Source organism: Cynocephalus volans, chromosome 7 (genome assembly GCF_027409185.1).
Source record: "Cynocephalus volans isolate mCynVol1 chromosome 7, mCynVol1.pri, whole genome shotgun sequence".
In the NCBI taxonomy this organism is placed as follows: Eukaryota; Metazoa; Chordata; class Mammalia; order Dermoptera; family Cynocephalidae; genus Cynocephalus; species Cynocephalus volans.
In genome coordinates, this window is record NC_084466.1 from 60884078 (window position 1) to 60909438 (window position 25361).

General features: G+C 39.3%; 1 protein-coding gene and 1 non-coding gene across 2 annotated transcripts in view; both read right to left on the reverse strand.

Annotated features, from left to right (window-relative positions):
* The window catches only part of EPSTI1 (epithelial stromal interaction 1), a 128139-nt gene that overhangs the window by 58338 nt on the left and 44440 nt on the right, over nucleotides 1–25361 (reverse strand). Inside the window, exon 6 of the mRNA XM_063101534.1 lies at nucleotides 21030–21103. Coding sequence (XP_062957604.1) covers nucleotides 21030–21103 — 74 coding nt within the window. The remainder of the gene's footprint in view (nucleotides 1–21029; nucleotides 21104–25361) is intronic.
* Nucleotides 10431–10534, reverse strand: LOC134382848 (U6 spliceosomal RNA). The gene has a single exon (XR_010024113.1). It is a non-coding gene; the product is annotated as a U6 spliceosomal RNA (small nuclear RNA).

A 25361-nucleotide genomic window follows, 5' to 3' on the forward strand; every position in this document is an offset into this window, starting at 1 on the left:
AACTAATAAGCAAGGTTGGATTCTAGTATTAAAGAGGGGGCCGAGAAACAGCTTCTATGCTGGTTTATGTACCATGGGTCTTCAAAAAGTTCAAAAAGGCTTCAAAAAGATTCTGTTCATTCTATTTTTCCACGATCTTTTTGACGTACCCTTGTATATCAGTAGGAGAAATTATATCATACTAAATTTCATATTTATACCAAACACTATAGTGTATTATTTCATTTACTGTTTATAACTCTCTATATTTTTATTATTATATAAAAAGCAAAGGTGAAACACTATACATAAGATGAAAAGACAACCTACAGAAAAAAAGTATAACCAAAGAAAAAAATAATAGCATTAGTGTGCAAAATACACAAAGAATGCCAACAGATCAAATTAGAAAAAGACAAACAACTCAATAGAAAAGTGGGCAAAAGGTAGAAACATGCACTTTGCAGAAGAAACCCAATTAATAATAACAAAAAGAGCAACAGTAACAACTTAGGACTTACACAGTGCTTATGTGTCAGGCCCTGTTGTAAGCATATATCCATATGTTAATTTCATCACAAGGGTTCTTTAGAAGTAGCTTGCTCAAGGTCCTACAGCTAGTAAATGTCAAAACCAGGACTTGGACCTGGGCAGCCTGGCTCCAGAGGCCGTGCTTTTAGCGACTTCTCATGAGCAATATCCTTGTGAAAAAATGTACAATTTCACTAATAACTGGGGACATGAAAATTAAAACAAGATACCATTTCACACGTGTCAGGCTGGGGAAAAGTAAGTATGAAAACCTTGCCATATGCTAGGAAATGTGTCTGGCAGTGCTGGTCCTCTTATAAGTTGCTGACGGGAGAGCAAATTGGTCTTAGCGCTTCTGACAACAATTTGGCAATACATGGAGAGTTGAATATACGCAGAAAGTCTCAGCGTCTACTCTAGAGAAACTCTTACATAGGTGCCCAAGGAGACCTGAAAAAGGATATATAATCCAACACCATTTGTAAGAGTCCCAGAGATAGAGGGAAGATGGAGGGAGGAAGGAAAAGAAGGCTGAGAGGGAGGAAGGGAAGGAGGGAATGAATTAGATTTACATCATGAATCAGTATGGTTAAGTCTCAAAACAATGTCCAGTGGGGGGAAAAGACAATTTGTCAAAATAATGAAACAGTGATATATTAAAAGAAAAAAACCCACCCAAACACCCAGCAGTCTGTACTTTTTGTGAATTCCTAAATATGTAATAAAATTAGAAAAACTTGCATGGTGAGAAAGGAGAGCAGCTCCTGACATCCAGGATTTGATCTGATGCTCACATCTAGACCTGATCTTATTACAAACTCATCAACACTGCAGGTAAGCCTTGTTCTTCTGTTAGACATAAACAGTTGCAGAAAACAGCTACTTCATACAAGGTCATCATGCAACCTGCAAATTAACAAACATTCCCCCCTCTAACTAAATAAGTGTCTGTTGCTCCTTTGCCAGTCATAGCTCCACACTTGCTCTAGTCTGTCCTCCCTATTGATAAAATTTGAGATGCCCAATCACAAAATTTCCCCATGTTCTGATGGCTCCCAATCCAGAGCCACCCCCTGCTTCCTTAGACCCTTTCCAAAAGTACCCAACCAGGTAGCTGAGGTGGAAAAGGTGGCCACTGGGCCTCAGGCAGCCGGGAAACTTGTGGACCTTCCTCTTGCCATCTCTTAAGGGAGGACCACTGCTGCTGGCCGGTCGTGGGGGGTGACCACCACTTTGCCCCCGGCAGGAGAGGCTGCCTCATTTACAGGCAACAGCTTTGAAGTGTGGAGCAGGAAAAGAACTGTTTCTTAGCTGCAAAAGCGAGTCTCGAAACAGGGAACATGACGCCAGGGCAGCTGTGGATGCAGCCGGGATCCCGGAGGCCAGGGCTGCGCTGAAGGCGGCCAGCTGCCCTATTCAGGATTCGAGGTTTCAGGCCGGCATTAAAGAAGATTCCTGGGAGTGCCCGAGCCGCGCCGCGACTGAACAGCCCGAGGCGGCAGTGGCCGAGAACTGGGAAGGCAACAAAACAACAAACCAGAGACAGAGTGAGCGCCCGACCTGGCACAGCACTCTGAGTGACCCCTGGCACAGCTCTGTTTGGGGGGGCGGATGCCCACCTGGCTCCCGCCTGCACCACTAGGCCACTCACCGCCCGGTGCTGCCTCCATTTTCCCAGGTGCGGGCAGCCCCGCCCAGCTTGGCCATCACTGAGCCCTCCCACTTGCTTGGCCTGGAGCGGAGCTTTCCGGAGCCTGTGGGCCGGCCTCCTCTCCCACTCCCTCCGCGGTTCTCTGGCAGGGCTGGTGGCGGGGGGCGTCCCCAGCCAGTGTCGGGAGGGCAAGGAAGTACGGGTGGGCCGACTGTCACTCCACCATACCCTGGACTCCGGCCCCAGGTAAACTCCCTGTTACTGGGAGGCAGATACCATCTCTGCGGCCACCAGTTTGGAAAAAAGCCTAACGAATTTCTGGTTGGGAATAGTGTGGTAGGAGAGTTCCCAGGTCCGCTTGAACCTGCCAGAGACCAGGCTGCAGGTGGGCGCTAGACTCGGATTATACTGGGGGGATACAAAGGTGAACAAGACCCGAGAAAGATCTACACAGTGCTACAAAGGCACCCAGAGAGACCGGTCGTCTGTGCCTACGAGAAACCTGGTAGACTTCCTGGGCGAGGCGGTGCCGAGCAGGGTCTTGAAGGCCCAGCTGATAGACGAGAGGTGCAGAAGACACGCCCCAGCCCAGCACAGTGCGCACAGAGTGGGGAGACATGCGGCCAGGGAGGCGGAGACTCGACAGAAACCACACACCCTGTGGGGTCGTGACTGCACGATCTAACAGCCTGGGCCAGAGCACACAGAACAGGGAGAAGTCCTGCACAGGAAGTGAAAGCTCAACAGAGATCACACACCCTGTGGTACGTGATCCACCAGCCCAGCAGAGTCCAAGCTGACCAGAAAGGTGGCTCCCCGGAGAAGCCCAAGACCCGAGGCAACCACACACACAAGGCACTAGAGGCCAACTGAGCAGTCAGGGAGGGAGCCATACGAAATTGGCAACCACAGCAACATCCTAGTTAGTCATTAGTCTCAGACCGGTGGACTGTGAAACCCCCTGCCACAATGAATAAACACCAAAAAAAAGATACCAGAAATACAAAAAATCAAGAAAGTACACCACCAAAAGTTAATAAATCTCAAACTCTAGATCCTATAGAACAAGAAGCCCTTGAAATAACTGATAAGGAATTTCGAGTGATAATTCTAAGGAAACTGAATGAGATACAAGAAAACTCAGCTAGACATCATGATGAAATGAGGAAAAGTATACAGGATCTGAAAGAGGAAATGTACAAGGAAATCAATGTCCTGAAAAAAAAATGTAGCAGAACTTGCTGAACTGAAGAAGTTATTCAACGAAATAAAAAATGCAACGGAGAGTTTAACCAGCAGGCTTGTCGAAATTGAAGAGAGAACCTCTGAACTTGAAGATGGGCTGTTTGAAATAACACAAGCAGACAAAAAGAAAGAAAAAAGAATCAAGGACATTGAAGAAAATCTGAGAGAGATATCAGACAACCTTAAGCGATCAAATATCCGAGTCATGGGCATTCCAGAAGGGGAGGAAAATGGAGATTCCATTGAAAACATATTCAACAAAATAGTGGCAGAAAACTTCCCAGGTATAGGGAAAATCACAGATCTTCAGATCCAGGAAGCTCAACGATCTCCAAATGTATTCAACCCCAAAAGGCCTTGTCCAAGACATGTCATAGTCAAATTGGCAAAACTCAGAGACAAAGAGAGAATCTTAAAAGCTGCAAGAGAGAAGCGTCAAATCACTATAAGGGAGCCCCAATCAGGTTAACATCAGACTTTTCATCACAAACCCTAAAAGCTAGAAAGGAATGGGATGTTATTTTCAAAATACTAAAAGACAAAGATTGCCAGCCAAGAATACTCTACCCTGCAAGGCTATCCTTCCGAAATGAGGGGCAAATAGTATATTTCTCAGACAAACAAAAACTGCGGGAGTTCACTACCACACGACCACCCTTACAAGAAATCCTCAAGGGAGTACTGGGTTTGGTTCCTGAAAAATAACTACCACTGCCATAAAAACCCAAGAAAAATCTAAACCCACTAGTATAATAAAAATGGCATTCATGAAGAGAAAACAAGCTAACAAAAACACTATCTACAACCTAAGGAACCAACAAACACAGAAAACAAACAGTAAATCAGAAAGCAAGGAACAAAAGACACCTAAGAACAAAACAACCAATAAAATGCTAGGAATAAATCAACATCTTTCAATAACAACTCTTAATGTAAAAGGCTTAAATTCCCCAATTAAAAGACACAGACTGGCTGACTGGATCAAAAAGCAGGACCCAACTATATGCTGCCTACAAGAGACCCACCTCACCCATAAAGATTCACACAGACTAAGAGTGAAAGGATGGAGAAAGATTTACCATGCAAACAGAAAAGAAAAACGAGCTGGAGTAGCTATTCTTATATCTGACAAAATAGACTTTAAACTAAAAACCATAAAAAGAGACAATGAGGGACACTACTTAATAATAAAAGGTCTGATCCATCAAGAAGACATAACAATCATAAATATGTATGCACCCAATGTTGGAGCAGCCAGATTTATAAAACAAACTCTATTAGACCTAAAGAAGGAAATAGACACTAATACCATAATAGCTGGGGACCTGAACACCCCACTGTCAATATTAGACAGATCATCTAGGCAAAGAATCAGTAGAGAAACACAAGATCTAAACAAGACTCTAGACCAATTGGAATTGGCAGATATCTACAGAACATTCCACCCAACAACCTCAGAATATTCATTCTTCTCATCAGCACATGGATCATTCTCCAGGATAGATCACATATTAGGTCACAAAGCAAGTCTCAATAAATTCAAAAAAATTGGAATTATCCCATGTATCTTCTCAGACCACAATGGATTAAAACTAGAAATTAATAACAAACGAAACTCTGGAAACTATACAAACACATGGAAATTAAACAGCATTCTACTTAATGACATATGGGTCCAAGAAGAAATCAAGCAGAAAATCAAAAAATTTATTGAAACTAATGAAAACAATGATACATCATACCAAAACCTGTGGGATACTGCAAAAGCAGTATTGAGGGGAAAATTTATTGCATTAAACGCTCACTTCAGAAGAACAGAAAGATGTCAAGTGAACAACCTAACACTTCACCTTAAAGAACTAGAAAAACAAGAACAATCCAAACCTAAAGTTAGCAGACAGAAAGAAATCATTAAGATCAGAGCAGAACTGAATGAAATTGAAAACCAAAAAACAATTCAAAAGATCAACGAATCAAAAAGTTGGTTTTTTGAAAAGATAAATAAAATTGACAAACCATTAGCATGGCTAACAAAAAAAAAGAAGAGAGAAGACTCAAATAACCAAAATTAGAAATGAAAAAGGCGATATTACAACTGATTCATCTGAAATACAAGGAATCATTCGAGACTACTATAAACAACTATACGCCAACAAATTTGAAAATCTGGAGGAAATGGATAAATTTCTGGACACACACAAGCTCCCAAAACTGAACCGTGAAGACGTAGAAAGTTTGAACAGACCAATAACCATAAAGGAGATTGAAGCTGTTATCAGAAGGCTCCCAACAAAGAAGAGCCCAGGACCAGATGGATTCACAGCAGAATTTTACCAAACATTGAAAGAGGAATTGACACCGATTCTTTACAATCTATTCCAAAAGATTGAAACGGACGCAAATCTCCCAAACTCATTCTATGAAGCAAACATCATCCTGATACCAAAACCAGGTAAAGATATAACCAAAAAAGAAAACTACAGGCCGATATCCTTGATGAATATAGATGCAAAAATCCTCACTAAAATACTAGCAAACAGAATACAGCAACACATACGTAAAATTATTCATCACGATCAAGTGGGATTCATCCCAGGGATGCAAGGTTGGTTCAACATACGCAAATCAATAAATGTGATACACCATATTAATAAACTCAAAAACAAGGACCATATGATCATCTCTATAGATGCTGAAAAAGCATTTGATAAAGTTCAGCCCTCATTCATGACAAAGACCCTCTATAAGTTAGGTATAGAGGGAAAGTATCTCAACATAATTAAAGCCATATATGACAAACCTACAGCCAATATCATCCTGAATGGGGAAAAGCTGAAAGCTTTTCCTTTAAGAACAGGAACTAGACAAGGATGCCCACTTTCACCACTCCTATTCAACATAGTGTTGGAAGTACTAGCCAGAGCAATCAGAGAAGAGAAGGAAATAAAGGGCATCCAGATTGGAAAAGATGAAGTCAAACTGTCCCTGTTTGCAGATGACATGATCCTATATATCGAACAGCCTAAAACCTCTACAAAAAAACTGTTGGAATTGATAAATGATTTCAGCACAGTAGCAGGATACAAAATCAACACACAAAAATCAGTAGCATTTCTTTTCTCCAATAGGGAACATGCAGAAGGAGAAATCAAGAAAGCCTGCCCATTTACAATAGCCACCAAAAAAATAAAATACTTAGGAATTGAGTTAACCAAGGAGGTGAAAAATCTCTATAATGGGAACTACAAACCACTGCTGAGAGAAATTAGAGAGGATACAAGAAGATGGAAAGATATCCCATGCTCTTGGATTGGAAGAATCAACATAGTGAAAATGTCCATACTACCCAAAGTGATATACAAATTCAATGCAATCCCCATCAAAATTCCAAAGACATTTTTCTCAGAAATGGAAAAAACTATTCAGACATTTATATGGAACAATAAAAGACCACGCATAGCCAAAGCAATGCTGAGCAAAAAAAAATAAAGCTGGAGGCATAACACTACCTGACTTCAAGCTATACTACAAAGCTATAATAACCAAAACAGTATGGTACTGGCATAAAAATAGACACACTGACCAATGGAATAGAATAGAGAATCCAGAAATCAACCCACACACTTACTGCCAGCTGATCTTTGACAAAGGCACCAAGCCTATTCACTGGCGAAGGGACTGCCTCTTCAGCAAATGGTGCTGGGATAACTGGATATACATATGCAGGAGAATGAAACTAGATCCATACCTCTCACCGTATACTAAAATCAACTCAAAATGGATTAAGGATTTAAATATACACCCTGAAACAATAAAACTTCTTAAAGAAAACATAGGAGAAACACTTCAGGAAATAGGACTGGGCACAGACTTCATGAATACGACCCCAAAAGCACAGGCAACCAAAGGAAAAATAAACAAATGGGATTATATCAAACTAAAAAGCTTCTGCACAGCAAAAGAAACAATTAAAAGAGTTAAAAGACAACCAACAGAGTGGGAGAAAATATTTGCAATATATATATCTGATAAAGGATTAATATCCAGAATATAAGGAACTCAAACAACTTTACAAGAAGAAAACAAGCAACCCTATTAAAAAATGGGCAAAAGAGCTAAATAGGCATTTCTCTAAGGAAGATATCCAAATGGCCAACAGACATATGAAAAAATGCTCAACATCACTCAGCATCCGGGAAATGCAAATCAAAACCACATTGAGATACCATCTAACCCCAGTTAGGATGGCTAAAATCCAAAAGACTATGAACGATAAATGCTGGCGAGGCTGAGGAGAAAAAGGAACTCTCATACATTGTTGGTGGGACTGCAAAATGGTGCAGCCTCTATGGAAAATGGTATGGAGGTTCCTCAAACAATTGCAGATAGATCTACCATACGACCCAGCTATCCCACTGTTGGGAATATACCCAGAGGAATGGAAATCATGAAGTCGAAGGTATACCTGTTTCCCAATGTTTATCACAGCACTCTTTACAATAGCCAAGAGTTGGAACCAGCCCAAATGCCCATCATCAGATGAGTGGATACGGAAAATGTGGTACATCTACACAATGGAATACTACTCAGCTATAAAAACGAATGAAATACTGCCATTTGCAACAACATGGATGGACCTTGAGAGAATTATATTAAGTGAAACAAGTCAGGCACAGAAAGAGAAATACCACATGTTCTCACTTATTGGTGGGAGCTAAAAATTAATATATAAATTCACACCACACACACACACATACAAAAAAACCAGGGGGGGGGAAGAAGATATAACAACCACAATTATTTGAAGTTGATAGGACAAGCAAACAGAAAGGACATTGTTGGGGGGGAGGGGGGAGGGAGAAGGGAGGGAGGTTTTGGTGATGGGGAGCAATAATCAGCCACAATGTATATCGACAAAATAAAATAAAAAAATAAGTAAAAAAAAAAAAAAAAGTACCCAACCAAAGCCCACATTCTGTAACAGTTTATTTCCAACACCATCTTACGGAGATACCCCACGGTTCCCTACAGTATGCATTCCTTCACTGCAATGAGTAATAAACTCAATCGTTCAACTACAGGTGTGTTCCTGGGGACTTATGACTGAAGGCCATTGACAAATGTTACGTACCAGGACAGGATTACTGCTAGGGAAACATGGAGGAAGGGATGATGGTAAAAGGATCACACTTTAGCTGCCTCTGAAATATTTGTTTTTTAAAATTAAGCAAATGTAAGTAAAAGCTTAGCAGTTGGTACATATCTTCTACATGTTTGAAATGTTTCTCACATAAAAAGAGAAAAAGCACACACAATAGCGCTTGGTGGTATTTACAAGGGAGAGACTTGGCAGATGCCATTCTGGATTTCATAGAAGAGTTTCCAAAATGCCAGCAGGAATACCTGTATGGGGCTGGCCATGCAAAAATCATCTGTGGTGTTGCTTAGAAATTACTAGATTCAAGGCTTTGACTTTCTCATTCAACATGTCTGGAGTGGGATCTGGGAATCTGTGTTTCTAAAAAGCACTCCTGGTGACCTTAAGAACTACTACAGTACTACAGGATGGATACTTAATATGCACAATTATCTTAGGTCCACATAACTCTGACTTATGAATAATTCATGTCATGCAACACATTTGGAAACAAAACCTGTGATGGTTAATTTTAGGTATCAACTTGACTAGATTAAGAAATATGTAGAAACCCGGCAAAATATGTTGACCTTTCAGGAGAGAACAGATCTACCATTACTGGAGGTGGAAAAGGGGGAGGAGGAGAAACTGGGTAAGGGGCACAAAGAATAATTACAATTTATAATAATGAATATGTTAATAATAATGATTTGATCATCACATATTGTACACAATGATAGTCAATACTGTACCCCCAAATATGTATAGTCAATTATGCTTCAGTAAAAAAAAAAAAAAGAAAAGAAAAGAAACCTGGTAAAGCATTATTTTGGGGTGTGTCTGTGGGGCTGTTTCCAGAGGAGATTAGCATGTGGGCCGGAATGGACTATGTGGGAAAGATCCACCCTCAATATGGGCAGGCACCATCCAATATGCTGGGGGCCCAGACAGAGGGGGGAGAAACAGAGGAAAAGGCAAATCAATCAATCAATCACTCTCTCTCTCTCTCTCTCTTTCTTTCTCTCTCTCTCTCCCTCCCTCCCTCCCTCCCTCCCTCCCTCCTCTCTCCGCTGGAGCTGGGATTCACTCTTTTCTCCTGTCTCTGGCCATCAAAACTTGAGGCTCTTCAGCCTTTAGGTTCCAGGACTTACACCCGCAGCACCTTTGAGCCCTCAGGCCTGTGGCCTCAGACTGAGAATCATACCATCGGCTTTCCTGGTTCTGAGGCTTCTGGACTTGGACTGAGCCATGCTACCAGCATCCCCGGATCTCCAGTTTGCAGATGGCCTACTGAGGAACTTCTCAGCCTTCATAATCAAGTGAGCCGATTTCCCTTGTAATCCTCTGTCATATATCTATGTGCATATCCTGCTGGTTCTGTCTCTTTGGGAGAACCCTAACACAAAACCCCAGTGTGTCTTAGGAACTGTGTGCATAGGTACTGTCTAAAAACACACCATCTATACTTTGTGATTGCTTCACACACCAGACATTTGCCCCCATGAGGCTTGGGTGAGTAAGTAATCATTCTTACATTCACACATGCATTCATACAGACAACAAATATTTCCTGAGTCTCTGCTATGTGCTTAGCAATATGGGTTACAGAACAATCTAAAGAGGTATTATTTTTCCTGAGTCAGTTTCATATAACTGGGCGTAAACAAAAGCCTCATAAGCACTCACAGAGCCTAGGTAAGTAAAAGGATGGAAGAAAATTCACTGCAATAGATATACAAGTCCCACTTAAGAGATCACAAGAACGAGAAGTATAAAAACGTGAAATATAACAATGGGGGAACTAAATCTGTACTTAATAATAGTCATGAAACTATTCCATATACTTCAAATAATTCTTTCTCCTCATTTAACTGGTCTTTAATTTTTTTTTTAATATAGAATTTCATGAATTTGCATGTCATTCTTGCTCAGGGATGATGCTAATCTTTGTATTATTGCAATTTTAGTATATGTGCTGCCAAAGTGAGCACTAATGCTTTAATTTTCAATTACAAAAGTAATACATGAATACAATATGAGTCAGAAAATAGGAACAGAAGGGCTAGGGTTAGGATCCCCTTACTGGCCAGTGGCAAAGAAAAAAAAAAAAAGGAATAGAAAACAGAAAAGTTTAAAGGATAAAAAGTGAAGGTCTTGCTTAACACTCCTCCTAGCCTCACTCCTTTCCCCAGAAGACACCACCATGAGTTGCCAGATACGTTTCCTTCCAGACTATTCCCTATTGATTGACGAATATCTATTTAGAATTATACACCAGTGAGTATTAACTAACTTCGGGGAGGGTAACTAGGGGAAGGCAGGGACTACCAGCTCTTCTCTAAGGTGCGCTCCTCTATTCCCTGCACATAGAGCGAGGCTGCATTTCCCAGTGCCCGTGCAGTTAGATGTGGCCATGGATCTGAGTTCTGGCCAATGAAATGTGAGCAAAACTATGGGCCAGGCCTGAAGTGACACTCATCAGTAAATGAAAACACATGATTGTTAATACTCTTTTCTTCCTCTGTCTGATGGTAGCACCTAAGGTGAGCTTGGAAGGCACTTGCTAAGGATGGTAGAGCCACCATTTGCCTGAGTCTCTTAATGCCAGGGGACAAAAGTGACTCAAACACCAGCTCTAGATCATTCCACAACAGAGATATAAACTTCTGATTAAGTCACTGAAATTTTGGCGTCTCTTTTTTTTCTAATCATAGCTTTTCCTGCCTTAAACAGAGTTTTTTCCCCTTAAGATACTGAAATATTTTGTTCTGAAAATTATTTTCATTTAACAACATCCTTGAGACTTTTCCATATTAATACATGCCTATCTTAGTCCTTTTGGCAACTGAATAGCATTCTATAATATGAAGATAATGTAACACATTTAACATCCTTACTGATGGATGTTTATGTTATTTCCAGTGAACATCCTGGTATATATATATTGTGCACATACATAAATAATTTTCGGGGATATATACCGAGAAATAGAATTATCTTCTAATATAGGTTACTATAATTAGACGTGCACATTTAAACTGTGCTCAATAGTGCCAAGCTGCCCTATACAAATTTATATTCTCACCAAAAATTAATCGTATGAAAGTGGCAATTCAGAACCACAGCCTAACTCCTCTAAATACTAATCCCATCCTGCCTTGCACATTCCTATTTATCTCAGTCACCTCTAGGCATCCCAGCCTTACTCATCATCTATGTCACTAATCTCTCAATCCCACACTGCCCCATATATCTGCCACTTAATCCCCCACACCTCCATCTAGACTCTCAAACCCTTCCACAATGGTGACAAACTTTTGATTTTTAACCAAGAGCCGACAACCCTGTATCTTTCACCCTATGTCAGAAAGTCTCCTTCAAACACAAAATAACTATTAGGCAAATACCGAGGTAAAAAATTGTTGCTGGCAAGATCCACCTACAGATGCCAAAATCAGCAGGCAAAAGTTTTAGGATAACAGGATATTAGCATAGCCTTAAAGTAACTCTCCCCAAATATGTATCAATTGCAAAGGCAAAAATGATCACTTGATAGTGAAGACCACCTTAATCAAATGATCAATGTTAACTACCATCACCGGTGATAAGAATATCGACATCGTGTACCCTCTGTATTCTTGTTGAAAATTTTAATCTCAATCTAATCATGAGAAAATATCAGACAAACCCAAATTGGGGGCCATTCTACAAAGTAACTAGTCAATACCCACTAAAAGTATTAAGATCATGAAAGATAAGGAAGAAATGGGGATACTGCCACAGATTGGAGAAAACTAAGGAATGATGGTGACTAGATATTTCTGCAGGATCCTGAATTGGATCCTGAAATAGGAAAGGGCATTGGAAAGAAATTGGTAAAACTTAAATAATATCTGTAGTTTAGTTAATAGTATTGTGCGAATGTTAATTTCCTGGTTTTGATAATTGTACTATAGTTATATACAATATTAACATTAGCTAGGTAAAGGTTTTAATGGAAATTATTTTAGTATCTTTTCTCTAAATTGAAAATTATTTCAAAAGAAAAAGAAAAACAAAAAAGTCTGTCTCACTTTTCTTTATTACCTGAAACCTATCTCTTGAGAACAGTGCATCCCTCTGAGCTCCCTCACTGGAGCTATTTTCTCTCTCATGTACACACCCCTCAGTTTCTGAGATGGAGCAGGCATCCTCTTTGCTCCATGTGCTACTTGAAGACCATACTTCTTCCCCATAACTTGCAAAAATGTCTGCTCCTGTAGTGCTCATGACATCAGAATATGCCATCCTCTTTGCCATTGTCATCCTTCAACCTTCTAGTCAATCATCTGTCATTTAAGACTTCAGCCTTCTTATCTTGACAACTGTCATCAACATAGATGTCCTATATACCCACCACCCCCATGTTGTTTCTTGACTTCCACATCTCCAGTAGTTCTTTCCCACTCTTCCTCAGCCACACTCCTAGGGTCAGACCCTAGGCATTGTTGTCATTGATAAATGTTCTCTCTCCAAACTATCAAATGACAAATCCCACTCTTGGACACAACTTTCTAGCATTTTATGTTCTTTCAAACACTCTTACTACAACTTTCCAGTCTCTTTGGGGTTTCCAAACCATTGCTTCCCTTTCTCACCATCTGCCCTGTCAAAGCCAATTAAAATATAAACATGAATCTCTATAAACAAAATGTTTTATTTGGGAATCACAGAATTGCTATTCAGGGCATACACACAGACCAAGCAGTCTTTGGTATGTCCGAAGAACAAAGAAAGGTTTGGGAGTTTTACTTAAAAGAGAAATGCTATGTATTGTTTTGAAAGAAAACTCATTGGCACTAGCAAAATTTTGGGGAGTTGGCAAGCTCTGATTGGACAGAAAGGGGATGACAGAAGAAGTAAAGTTCTTGGATAGTTCCTAAGCAGAAATTCTTATTTCTGCTGGATTATTTCTATCATATACAAACATGACCAATTTAATAAAACCCTCCCTTAATCCCATAGCCTCATTCAGCTACTGCCTCATTTCATTGCTGTCCTCAAATTGCTCAAGGGTTGTTTGTTGATAAATGTCATCTCTATCTCCATATCTGCACTTAATCTTCAGTCCAATCCAATCAGCCTCCATCCCCACTGTCATAACTAAATCATTCCTGTCAAGATCACAAATGACTTCCTCATGGCCATATCCACTAGTCCTCCTCTCATCTGACCTTTCAGCAGCAATGGAGAGTCAACTAATTTCTCCTTTTGGACATGTGTCTGTCTTGATTTCCATGACACCTCCCACTTGATTTTCCCTACTTCTCAGATGTTCTTTCATATCTACCTAAACTCTAAATGATAGAGCCCTTGTGCACTTGGGTCTGGCCTCTCAAATTCACAATTTCTTCTTCAGTGATTTTATTCATTTCTCTGGCTTTATATTTACATCCTAATAATTTCTAAATTGTATCTTCCACATACCTTCTGAGACCAAATTCATATGTATAACTGCTCATTTGATATCTCCCAGGCATCTCAAACTTAGCATGTTGAAAATTAAACTTTTGGTATTCTTCTTCCCAAATCTTGGTCCTCTCCTAATAGTCCCCATCTCAGCACATGGCACCACTGTACATCAGACGCATCAAGTCAGAAACTCAGGAGTCATCCCTGATTCTTTCTGCTTCCTCATCCCCAGCATCAATGTGTCCTGTTGATGGTCTGTGCAATATACGAGGATACCTCAAAAAGTTTGTGGGAAATGGAATTAAAAGATAACATAAACCTTTCCATGAACTTTTTGAAGACCCCTCTCTCTTCCTTGTGCCTCTTCTAGTGCTAAAATCCTCCATGATTTTAATTTGATCCTGTTGATTCTTATTAGAAAAAGAAAAAGAAGAAAAACCAGTCACATAATTGACTATACATGTCACTGTCTTCTTTATTCACAATTATTCTGGTATCTTATGTCTTCTTTCTTGTATTCATTATTGCTTGCCTAGGGTTTGTTTTCTGGTAGTTTTTTTTCAATAAGGCTCTAAGAACTAACATAGAAGTGATAAAGTTGGCTGTGCAGGTAGCTTGTCTCAGGATGGGCGGTACATATTCCCCCAGGTATAGTATGTTTATCTGGAGCACTTTCCAGGCCCCAGGGTCTTAGTGAATCTCATGCATCAAAGAGGTTCTCAGGCTCCCTGGAGGCAAAGGCCAGGGTCAGCGTCCCTCTCTCCTTTCTCTGCTGTCCTTGTTGGAATTACTTCACACCGGGTTCAACGGCTCCCTCCAATCACTATGCTAGATCACTTACATGGATCGTATCCACGAATCTTATGAGTTAGTGTTGATTATTACCCCATCCCATGCTACACACGAGGAAACAAAGGCTCCAAGAGGTTAAATGACATTTTCCAACCTGTGATGAGAGAGGTTAAAGTTTGAAACCAAGAAGTCTAGTCCTGCATCTCCTGTCCTCCCAAGAGAGGAAACATGGATAGTACCAGGTTCCAGTGATGAGATGATTAAGTAAAACTATTTGATAAATAAGACGGTAGTCAACTTTCATCTTTTACCACTTATTAATTACATCCTGAAAAAGAGAAAAGCTGGCCTGGCACTCACAGCTAGGCCTTGGTGTTCTCCTGTTGAAAACAAACAATTTCACGTAGTATCAACATCAGAAGTGGTCACTCTGTGACAGTGATGGATCATGACAAAAATAAGACCACTTTGTAACATGTCTGAACACAGAAAAACACACGAACCTTGTGCAAACCACAAAAGTGACCAAACACCAAAAAATTCTAGGTAATATGAGTGACTATTTTTTTTTTTTATTAATTACAGCATGAGTTTCACTCTGATCTTCCTTCCTTCTAGATAAGATTGATTAACGAACCTAATCATATAACTAACTATGCCTGATTCCTGATGATGTCCGATCCAGAGACAACTCCTGCTTCCTTATCCCAAATCACCTGACACAGGCCCAAGTTCTCTGAGTCCCTTCTGGCACCTTACTAAGGCAGACAATGGTTCCCCATGGTGTGGCTAAGGAGTTTTGAATTCATTTTATAGGCAAAAGGAATAAGAAATAATAAAATCTTTTGGAATAGGGGAGTGACATGACCAAAGCTATATTTTAGAAAACACAGCAGGTCAACCTGACAAAATATGTAAGACAATTGAGAGAAGAGACTGATGGCAAAAATAGTAATGAAGCCATTGCAGTAGGCCAAGGGTGACCAGGGAAACACAAAAGACACAGGCCATAATTCAAGTGACCTGTGATAGATACCAGTGTGAGAGGGGTGGCAGTGGGAATGAAAATGAATTAACATACACCAGGATATCTGCAGAGAGAATTTATAGTTGGCTGGAATTTGGATATAGTCTTAACCATCAACATAATTTAACATTCAATAGGTAGGGATTCCCTCAGACCAGATTTTTCACAAGCTGTTCAGTCTTATTTTGAACAAAATAGATATGGAATTTTTGTATCTGTAAGTTCACTTCATTAGCATAGGATAGAGTTATAAATTGGATGACTTTCTATTCACCTTACCTGGATTATAAAATTCAAGGTTGGATTTAAGTCTACCATATGGACAAGGGATCAATTCAGCCCTTAAGTGTCTTTCAGAAGCTCCAGTGAAGGGCATTAGAAGTTTTGTAAGCATATTGGATGGAAACTTGGGGCCTAAGTGTGCATATTCAGCAGACCTGCCTGGATTCTCAGCTCTAGGAAACTAAAATACATGAAGATGTGTCTCCTAGGAACTAATCACGCTAACATTCAAATGGGGTTCCGATGGCAGAAATGCAGAATTCTTCCCAACATTACAATCGACAGGCCAAGCTCGAGATGGTGCTTTGCAGTTCAGCTATAGGAATGTCTTATTTTGAAATGGGCTTGGTCCCAGGAGTTTTTCCAGCTGAGGTTTTAAGAATCAAGCCCCTTCTCCCCTAGAAACAACATTGGAAACTGTACCTAGAATAGAGTAAAGCCGGGAGAGGTTACCAAAGCCTACAGTAAGTTTAATTATGGTATTAACCCAGTGTTGGGCCTGGGAAGAGTCTATCCATATATGATGGGGATTGAAGAGAAAGCAGACATATTTTCTCAGCTTTTCTTTTGCCAGCTCTAGGCAAAATTGAGATCTTTGTAGGAAGCAATAGAAGTCAACCATGCACAAGTCTCTCTGTCTGAGCTGACCCACTCTCTCCAACACTCCTCTCCACAGGTACCCTGTGTTGCTACAGTGCTCATCACTCTACCCTACTCAGACATTTCTGACCTGCAAAACATACCATGCCCCTAAATTACCCATTTTCCTTAACACCCAAAAGCTTAAGACCTAGATTTGGCTGCATCACTTACTGTCTTCGTGACATTGGTAAATTTTAACTACCCAAGCCTCCACCTGTAAAATGGGGATGATAACTCTTAATAGGGTTGATCTAAAAATTAGATGAGTCATTAGTCTAATTGGTTAGAGCACAATGCTGATAACACCAGGGTCCAGGATTTAATCCCTGTACTGGCCAGCTGCCAAAAAAAAAAAAAAGGCTGGCCAGTTAGCTCAGTTGGTTAGAGTATCGTGTTGATAACACCAATGTCAAGGATTCAGATTCCCCATATGGGCCAGCCACCAAAAGAAAAAATAATAATAATAATTAAATTAAATGAAAAGTCTATATAATATGCCTAATACAGTGCCTGACACTCCACAGATTCTCAATTACGTGGCAGTTTCTTATTACTTTATTTGATTAAAAGAACCAAGCACTTTGTACTTATTAACTATATAAATGTATAATCTATTACATTAAATGGTTTAGATATAAATTAAACTTTTAAATGTTTAAAATATGGTTATATTTTTATATCTCCAGAAAACCCTTAAAAGAATACTGTTTTTCCTAACACCTGCACACAGTATGTATCTATACTGCAACACTCACATCCTATCCTAAACCCCTCACTGGTTAAATAGGTCAAAATTCAAACATATTTCAACATCCATCAAAAAACAAACCAAAAAAACCACAATTAGAAAGATGACTATACCCCCCAAATCAATAACCATTTAAAATTAAAATGCTAAAATTTACTTTACTCAATGTTTTAAATAAACTAAATCACAACATCCTCTCTATGATATTTTAAAAAATATTTAACTGTTATTTTAGATCTTCCATCTACCAGTAATATGGACTGATAGAAAAGGCCATCCTGAAAAGTATCACATTTGAATTTTTATAAGTAGTAAATAATTACAGAGACTAAAAAATAAGAGCAAAAACTACACCAAGGTTAAATGCTCATTTCTACCCTCTGCTTTCAGGCTTGAAAATCCTAGAACTAATTCTAAATTGTGAAATCGGAGCTCATCCCCAGCCAGAGTAGCAGACTTAATGCACCATTAATCTGGTCTGCTTTCAGCCGCCAATTGAAATAGTCACAGTCGCGCAATTTTTAAGGAAAAGACAGTACTACAGAAGTACATTCCAGAGGTCTTTTCATAAAAACCGTCCTGTGTGCTCCATCTGCATGTGCAATCTGCTTGTGTATTTTCAGCCAGCTTGCATGGGCAGATTAATGCATACAATTAGAAAGCAACCTCACAGGCATTCAATAAACTGCCTTCATTATTACACTCAGGAGAGTCCCTTTGGATGTCAATAAAAGCCTAGTTTTCTGCCTGTTAGTTAAATAATTGACAACACTGAAAATAATCAGAAGTAAATGAACAAAGTCAAAACAAGGTGTTAAGAAAGAGCACATTAAGATTCTCATGGTGGTGCCCCAGGTGGCTATCATGAGTTTTTTCTCCAGCAATGTGGATTTACAGTCTGCTCAAGTCTGTGGGTGCCCTTCTCTACAGGGAAAAAGAAAAACAAAAAAAAAATCATTCCTGGTCTGCTCTTTGAACCACATATCACAGCACGCTGAAACTAGCAAGGTATTGACTAGTTTGAAAGAATTTCTTATTTGTATTTCTATTTTGTGTTCCTTCATTTGACAGCTTCAGGTGAATCTAATTTGGGGTTTGGGGATAGGCAGTCCACTTGGTCTGGTGAAATCTCTGTGCTGGTAAAATTCTAACAGCTTTCCTAGACATTTTTCCACCATAAACTGATTCTAAGAAGGTGTGATAAAGACTTGCTATATAGAGATCGATCTTTTTTAAGAAGTCCCTTTCATATTTCTAGCTACATAATGGTCATTCATTTCATGAGCTAATGGTCTTTTAATTTCAAAAGTAATTCGAAGTATAATAATACTCTTTAAAAAAAACTCACAAATATACCTCTTTTTGTGTTTCTCAATAGACTTTAAAAATCAATTTGAGATACTTCTTTTTAGTCAACTTCTCTTTTTCTTGGCTAACTGGGACTTTCAAGATAAGCAAGAGAAAAAGCAAGAGTGAAATGTGCATGTAATTGAATTCAGCTCCACTGATCATGTGCCAGGTGGCTGAGAGTAAAACATTTTTTTTTTCCTTTACAGAAAAAAAAAAGTGATTGATCTTTACTATTTAGTAAAACACAAACTCAAGAAGCTGGAGGACTATGAAAAAAAGGAGGTTGGGCAATACAACCTACAACATCTTTTAAAACTCCAAGAATCTCTCATCCTTCACCTTGCCATGTTTAAAACTCTCCAGAGAATGAACTTGAACAATTTCCCAGTCCTGTACCTAAGACCTCTCGTGGGTAGGGAGGTCTTCCCTTTTCTGGTATAAAACTAGCATGCCACAGGATAATTACCTTTGTTCTTATTTGTGACTCCAGGCTACTAATGCCCCAACCCAACCCTTTATCTCTCTCAAGTCCTCAGGCTGAGCCTAGAAATAATTTCTCATCCATTCTCTACTCATAGAGGGGGAGGCATTAATATATTAAGATCCTTAATCTGTTGCCTCCCTCCTGCCACATGTTTCTTCAAGATAATCCATTTCTCCTGGTGTTTCGATTCCCACTGGTTTCCTCACCCCCATGCCTGCCTTGGAAGACTGAGGAAAGACAGGCTACAGACTCAGACAACACTGAGCGTAGCTAAGGAGAGTAACACCATCCGTCAACACTTCCATCCTACCCCATCCCATCTCCCACCTATTTTCTGACCTGGGTAGCAGAGGCCAATTACCTAATGTGCCTAGGAGCCACGTAGAGTGTTAAGAAATTTCTCTCCATCCCTGCCTCTGAGTCTTAAATCAAGAAGGAACTTCTTATGGTAGAGGCAGGATAATTTCAGTGATATGAGAATCCAGAGGATGCTGTGCTTAGAGGGGGAACATGCTCTAGGGTGTCTCATATGTTCACCCCAGCAGCTAAGTGATCTTAAATTCTGTAAATGAGGGACAGCAATGAGGAGAGATAAAAGGAGGCAGTCAGTGAACATTCCATATGAAAGCGGGAGGCCAATTACTAGCTGTGGTGTAACCGGAAATCTGCAGTCTCTGCAAAATGCAAGTTGTATGATCCCATTCAACAAGCACCTCCAGGGCTGTCTGGTTAGCTTAGTTGGTTAAAGCACAGCCTTATAACATCAAGGTCATGGGTTCGGATCACTATACACACCAGCCGCCAAAAAACATCCTCCATAAGTATCATTTCAAGTATCTATAAGAGTCAGGCACTTTTATGGTATTTACATAAGATATTGTCTTTAATCCTTACAAGTGGCCTATGGAATAGATATTAACATCCTTAATTTTAAAAAATTAAGTTCAAAGAGGTTTATTAGTTTGTCCAAGGTCGTAGCTAGGGAATGGAGTTGGGATTTTGAACCCAGATCTGCTCAGTTCTAATTCTACCATATTTAGAATTAACGTAAGGCCAGAAGTATGATTCTTTGGTTTTGTCCTCTTTTAATCAGTGTGCAGGTAGCCTAGCGACCAAAAATTAGGACATGAGCTTATCTTTGAAGCCTATATAACAATAGGTTACCTGCATTATAAAGCACATAGTAGTTGCCCTACACATATTAGCTGCTGTTATTCACAAATCATACTGGAAAAATTACATTGGACTATGACCACCAATTGGGAATGTTGCCAATAACTGCTAAATGATCTCTCAATTCTTGTCCAGAAAAACTACAAGTGTATAATAGTCCTCAGCCCATTAGATAAATCCCTAGTTAGTTTAGATTCTGCTCAGGTACTTCTTTTCAAACACCCTCCTTTTTGTATTGCTGTCTTGGAAGTCAACATAATCAGAAGTACCCTGGATCACCAAAGAATCGAGCTCTCCAAGTTGTTTGTAATAGGGAATTCCTCAAATTTAGTAGTATCACTAAAGAATACTTCAGTGAGTACAGATGTCTCCAACCTTACATCCTAGCTTGCATAATGACAGAGCTCAATTACATAATTAATATAGTAGCCAAGAGTTCAATACCAGATGTTTTGAAAAGTTACCATCACCTAGAATTTAAAAGCTGAATGAACCATATGCCAATAAAGGTACAAAGCTCTGAAAACATAAACTTACTATTGCTGATGCTCTCTAAATGCTTCTCTTCTGAGGTTTTCTTGAAGTCTCTTTTTCTCCTTCAGTTTATTGCTCTGAAATTGCAAATATCAAAATGTAATCTATTAAGGAAACTTTAAGCAGAATCACAATGTTAAAGTTACCCAAAGTCCAAAATCCTTAGGTTCAAGTGTCCTCAATAGTCTAATGTGCTACTCTGCCAGAGGTTCCAAAATGGTATTCCCTCTTAGAACCCAGGGGCACCACACTGAAAGCCAGGAACCCCAGTTCTTTCCACAGCTTCCCTCTCCCAATTCCATTGGTATAATCACAGAATCAGTATTTTACATTTTTATTCTTTAGATCAAATGATAGCAACATTTTCTAAGCAGTGTTTTCAAAATGTTCTAATGAAAACATGAAATATCCATACCAAGTACATTAAATTAAAATGATTATAAGCGGTTAAACAGTTCATACAAAATTTATCTATACACCCGCATTCTACTAAAGCATTCAGGGAAAGGTTTCAATAAGCCGACCCAACTCCCTTCTGACTTAGAATCAGATACTTAAAGCTGTTGAGGGACTAAAAGGCACATGTCATAAAAAAGCCATCCACTTGAATAGAAAAGAGTTCTTTTTTTTAATTAGCTTTTTGGAGAGTCTAGAGACAAAGGGCTTCGTATCTGATATTACTGTTACCATGGCTCTGGCATCTTTTAATCCAATTTAAATAACCCAGGAACACTTGCTTTTTGCTCACCGTGACACAACTGTCATTTTTTAAAACTTGTCTATGAAAAACAAGCAAAGTTCTTAAACAACAAATTTAATAGGGATTTGACACAGGAGAAACATGAAATTTTAAATGAATCCAAGGGAGATGACAAGCAGATGGGTTTGCTTTAATAAAAAATTGGATTTGCCCAGAGGAAGACCTGTGAATAAGGAATAATGGAAATCATCATTTTCAAACCCTGACATAACTTTGGCCCCATCTTTCAAAGAGGAGAAAAAAACTGTTCACATTGTTCATTTCCATGAAAGTCTTCATTTACACAGACCTATTTACTGGTCTCATTTTGAAAGGAAAAATGATTTCAGTTTCAGAAAAAACTAAAGGAAATTTAGTAGTGTCAAAATGAATCAATTATAATGCAAGCAACTGGATTATTAATGAAACACAGAATTCTAGGAAGCAAACTAATAGAAACTGTAAAACCAGGTATGCACGATTCCAATTTAGAAAAAAATCCTGACTCGTGAGACCAAAAGTGCTCAATTGTTATGTGTTCCCCGCATCCCTTGGGAGAAAGAGTGTTAGATGACTATCACTTAAGAGCACCAGAATGAATAAATGAGTCCAGTTTTGAACCTATTGAATTTAAGGTATACTTGTGGAATATCTAGGGGGAAATATCGGGCATGCAGTAAAATATATGGTTCTGGGATTCGGAAATATATTCTGACCTAAAGATACGAGTTTTAGAAATCATCATCACAAGCAATAACTAAATCCTTAAATGGGGGGGTTCACTTCAGGATGGGGGCACAGGCTCAGGGATATCAGATGAGACCAACAGATGGGACCTTGTGCTTGGTGGAGCGTCAACGGTGGAAAAACAAACGGAGGAAAAGGATCCAGAGGAAATCCAGAGGGGTGGAATTTGAAGGACAGAGTCCTTAATAGTTAATACCACAAACAGCTTAAATAAGCTAGGAATTGCAGCGCCTCCATTGGAGTTTTCAATTAAGAACACCATTGGTGATCTTAGATCAGTACCAGAGAAGACCAGGAACAGAAGCCAAACTCAGCTCATCAATGAACAAGGACAAGAACCAGGGAAAGTGAATCCGTAAGCCAGCTGAGCTTAGCATCCTCTGGGGAACATTGTTTAAAACAGAGATTCTTTGGTTCGGGTGACTACTAAACAGTCAGTCCACAGACTAACAATTGGAAACCAAATGAGGTAGAGAAGGCTTTCAAGAAGCTGAACCATGATGCCTGGGACAGAGGAGTTGAAAGCAAACAACAGAGAAAATTCGTCTTTAAGATAAGAGGCCTTCCTTGTACCTGCCAACCCCACCCCAAAAAAAAAAAAAAAGGAAAAAATGAGAGATTTGAGTGTGACTATATCCTGAGAAAAACAAAAATAAAAACAAAGTGACAGGAGAAAAGGGGACCTAACTGATGGAGCAGCAAGGTCCCTGAGAAAGGGAAGGGAAGAAGAGATGGTGAACACGGGTGGAAGAAACCATCCCAGCAACAAGGAAAGGCACCTTCTTGTTCCTCCTGAGATGTGTGGAGCGTTAGAAATCTTGATTCTCATTTGATTTCAGAATAGGGTTCTTAGGGAAATGCATATATGGGGCAAAAGCCCTCTGGTAGGCTGCGACATCCTACAGCCAGCAGGCTGCAGCCCATCTAATCAACTCTAATCACTGATTAGGTATGGGATTGTATACTTTAATGATTTTAGAGCTAACAGGTGGTTGTCATACCAATCCTGTTAAGAGATTTTAAGAAAAGCTGAAGGGAAAGATGTGAAAAAAATGTTTGCTAGGGACAAGCTGTCGGTGGAAACTTTAGAAATAATTGTATTTAGATTTTATCATAAGAATGTAACTTTTGCTTAAGGAGAGGTTATACTTTAGATAATGAGCCAGTTTGACCAACTTAGCTTTTCACTAATTGTATTTTGGAATGTCACATTGTCAATTTTACTGATGTTAGTTTCCATTGTTTAAGCTATACTTAGCCATAGATAACTTTTGTAACACTGCCCATGTCCTTGTGTCCTTTTGTAATGATTGAATCAACTGAATTTTCTTGTGAAACTTCCTTGTCTTTACAATAAAAACAGAAGCTAACTTTGAATCGGGGCTGTACCCAGTTTTCTCTGGGGTGCAGACCCTTCGGGCCTCTCATCACATTCATGGTGCTTTGAGTAATCCTTTTTTCATCTCTGTTACATAGTGAGAAGTATAACAGAGATGGGATGGGTTTTGAGTAGAAGCAGCAAAGGGGGAGTAAGGAAACAGAAAAATGAAGATACTTAAGGCCTCATAGCCTTTATTTCCTATCAAGTGGGTGATGAGGTCATGTGCTGAAAATGAAAGGAGAGGATAAGAATGTGAAGTGAGCAGAGACCTTGGTAAGTGGGCTGGGACTAAAATGCAAAGGAAAAATGCTGGGCATCAGACATTGTGGAAGACACAGCTGAAATGGAAGCCAAGAAATACAGCATGACAAAACAAAACAAAAAAGCCATGGGTGTTTTTTCTCTCGCAATCTCATTCATGTGGGGATAGTAGAAATGAAATAATTAAATCTATCCAATTCATGTGTAAAATAAGAATCTTCTCTATGCCTTCCTCACAAGAGATTGATACTAATATAGTCAAATGAGATAGTGTGAAAGCATTTCTACATTCATGACTAGGTTAGGGCACCTTTATTGAGTGCTAGGTATTGTACTAAGGACTTTGCATATATTGTATCTTTTAGTCCTAGCAGTCCCATCATTATATTAATATTATACTCATTTTACAAACAAGGAAAGCAAAGCAGGAGGTAACAGCCTACATTCTTAGTATCACATCTGCAATTCAGAGATATTATTAACATTCCAACATTACAGGATTAAAGAGATACTATTTGCATCTCAACAACCAAAGGTTTAGTGCCCCCATCAATTCATTCACAAAGAAGTGCATGATGTAGAAACCGTATTTCTTGGAAACACCGGTGTTCCTTGAAAGTATTCAGAAATAAAAATGTTCCCCAGTTTATATAAACAATATTGGAAGAATTGCCTCAATGTTGAGTTTTACTGCTAAGATTGTTTTTAAAACCGTTAGTCCTTGCTACTAATTTCTTCCCAGAAACAAGAAAGCAATGAGTGTAATTTCTTAAAAATATGGGTATGTATGCATCTCTATCTAATATGCATATCTTATTTTCTACTGGATAGTTTCTATTTCACTTTATACATTAAAAACTAATGATGCTTCTCAGTGTCTGCATAATGCACCAAAACTTCCATTGCTCCAAATGACTCTGGCAGCCATGGTTTAGTGGAAAGAGCAAGAAAAGGCATTGGGTACCATTCAGATCTCTAGCTGGCTTCCTGCATTTTCTGAGGTTATGATGCCCCAAGAGGTTGGGAGAATCAAATGGAAGTATTTGGAAACTATGAGATAGCACTGTGTAATATTATTTCAAACATATGTAGATCAAAGGCAGAATAATATGAATCTAGGAGATAGGGAAGGTCTTTGACGTGGAGTTGGAAGATTTTCATATTTTAGGTCTGTGAGTATTATGAAAGTCTGGAAAAATAAAATTAG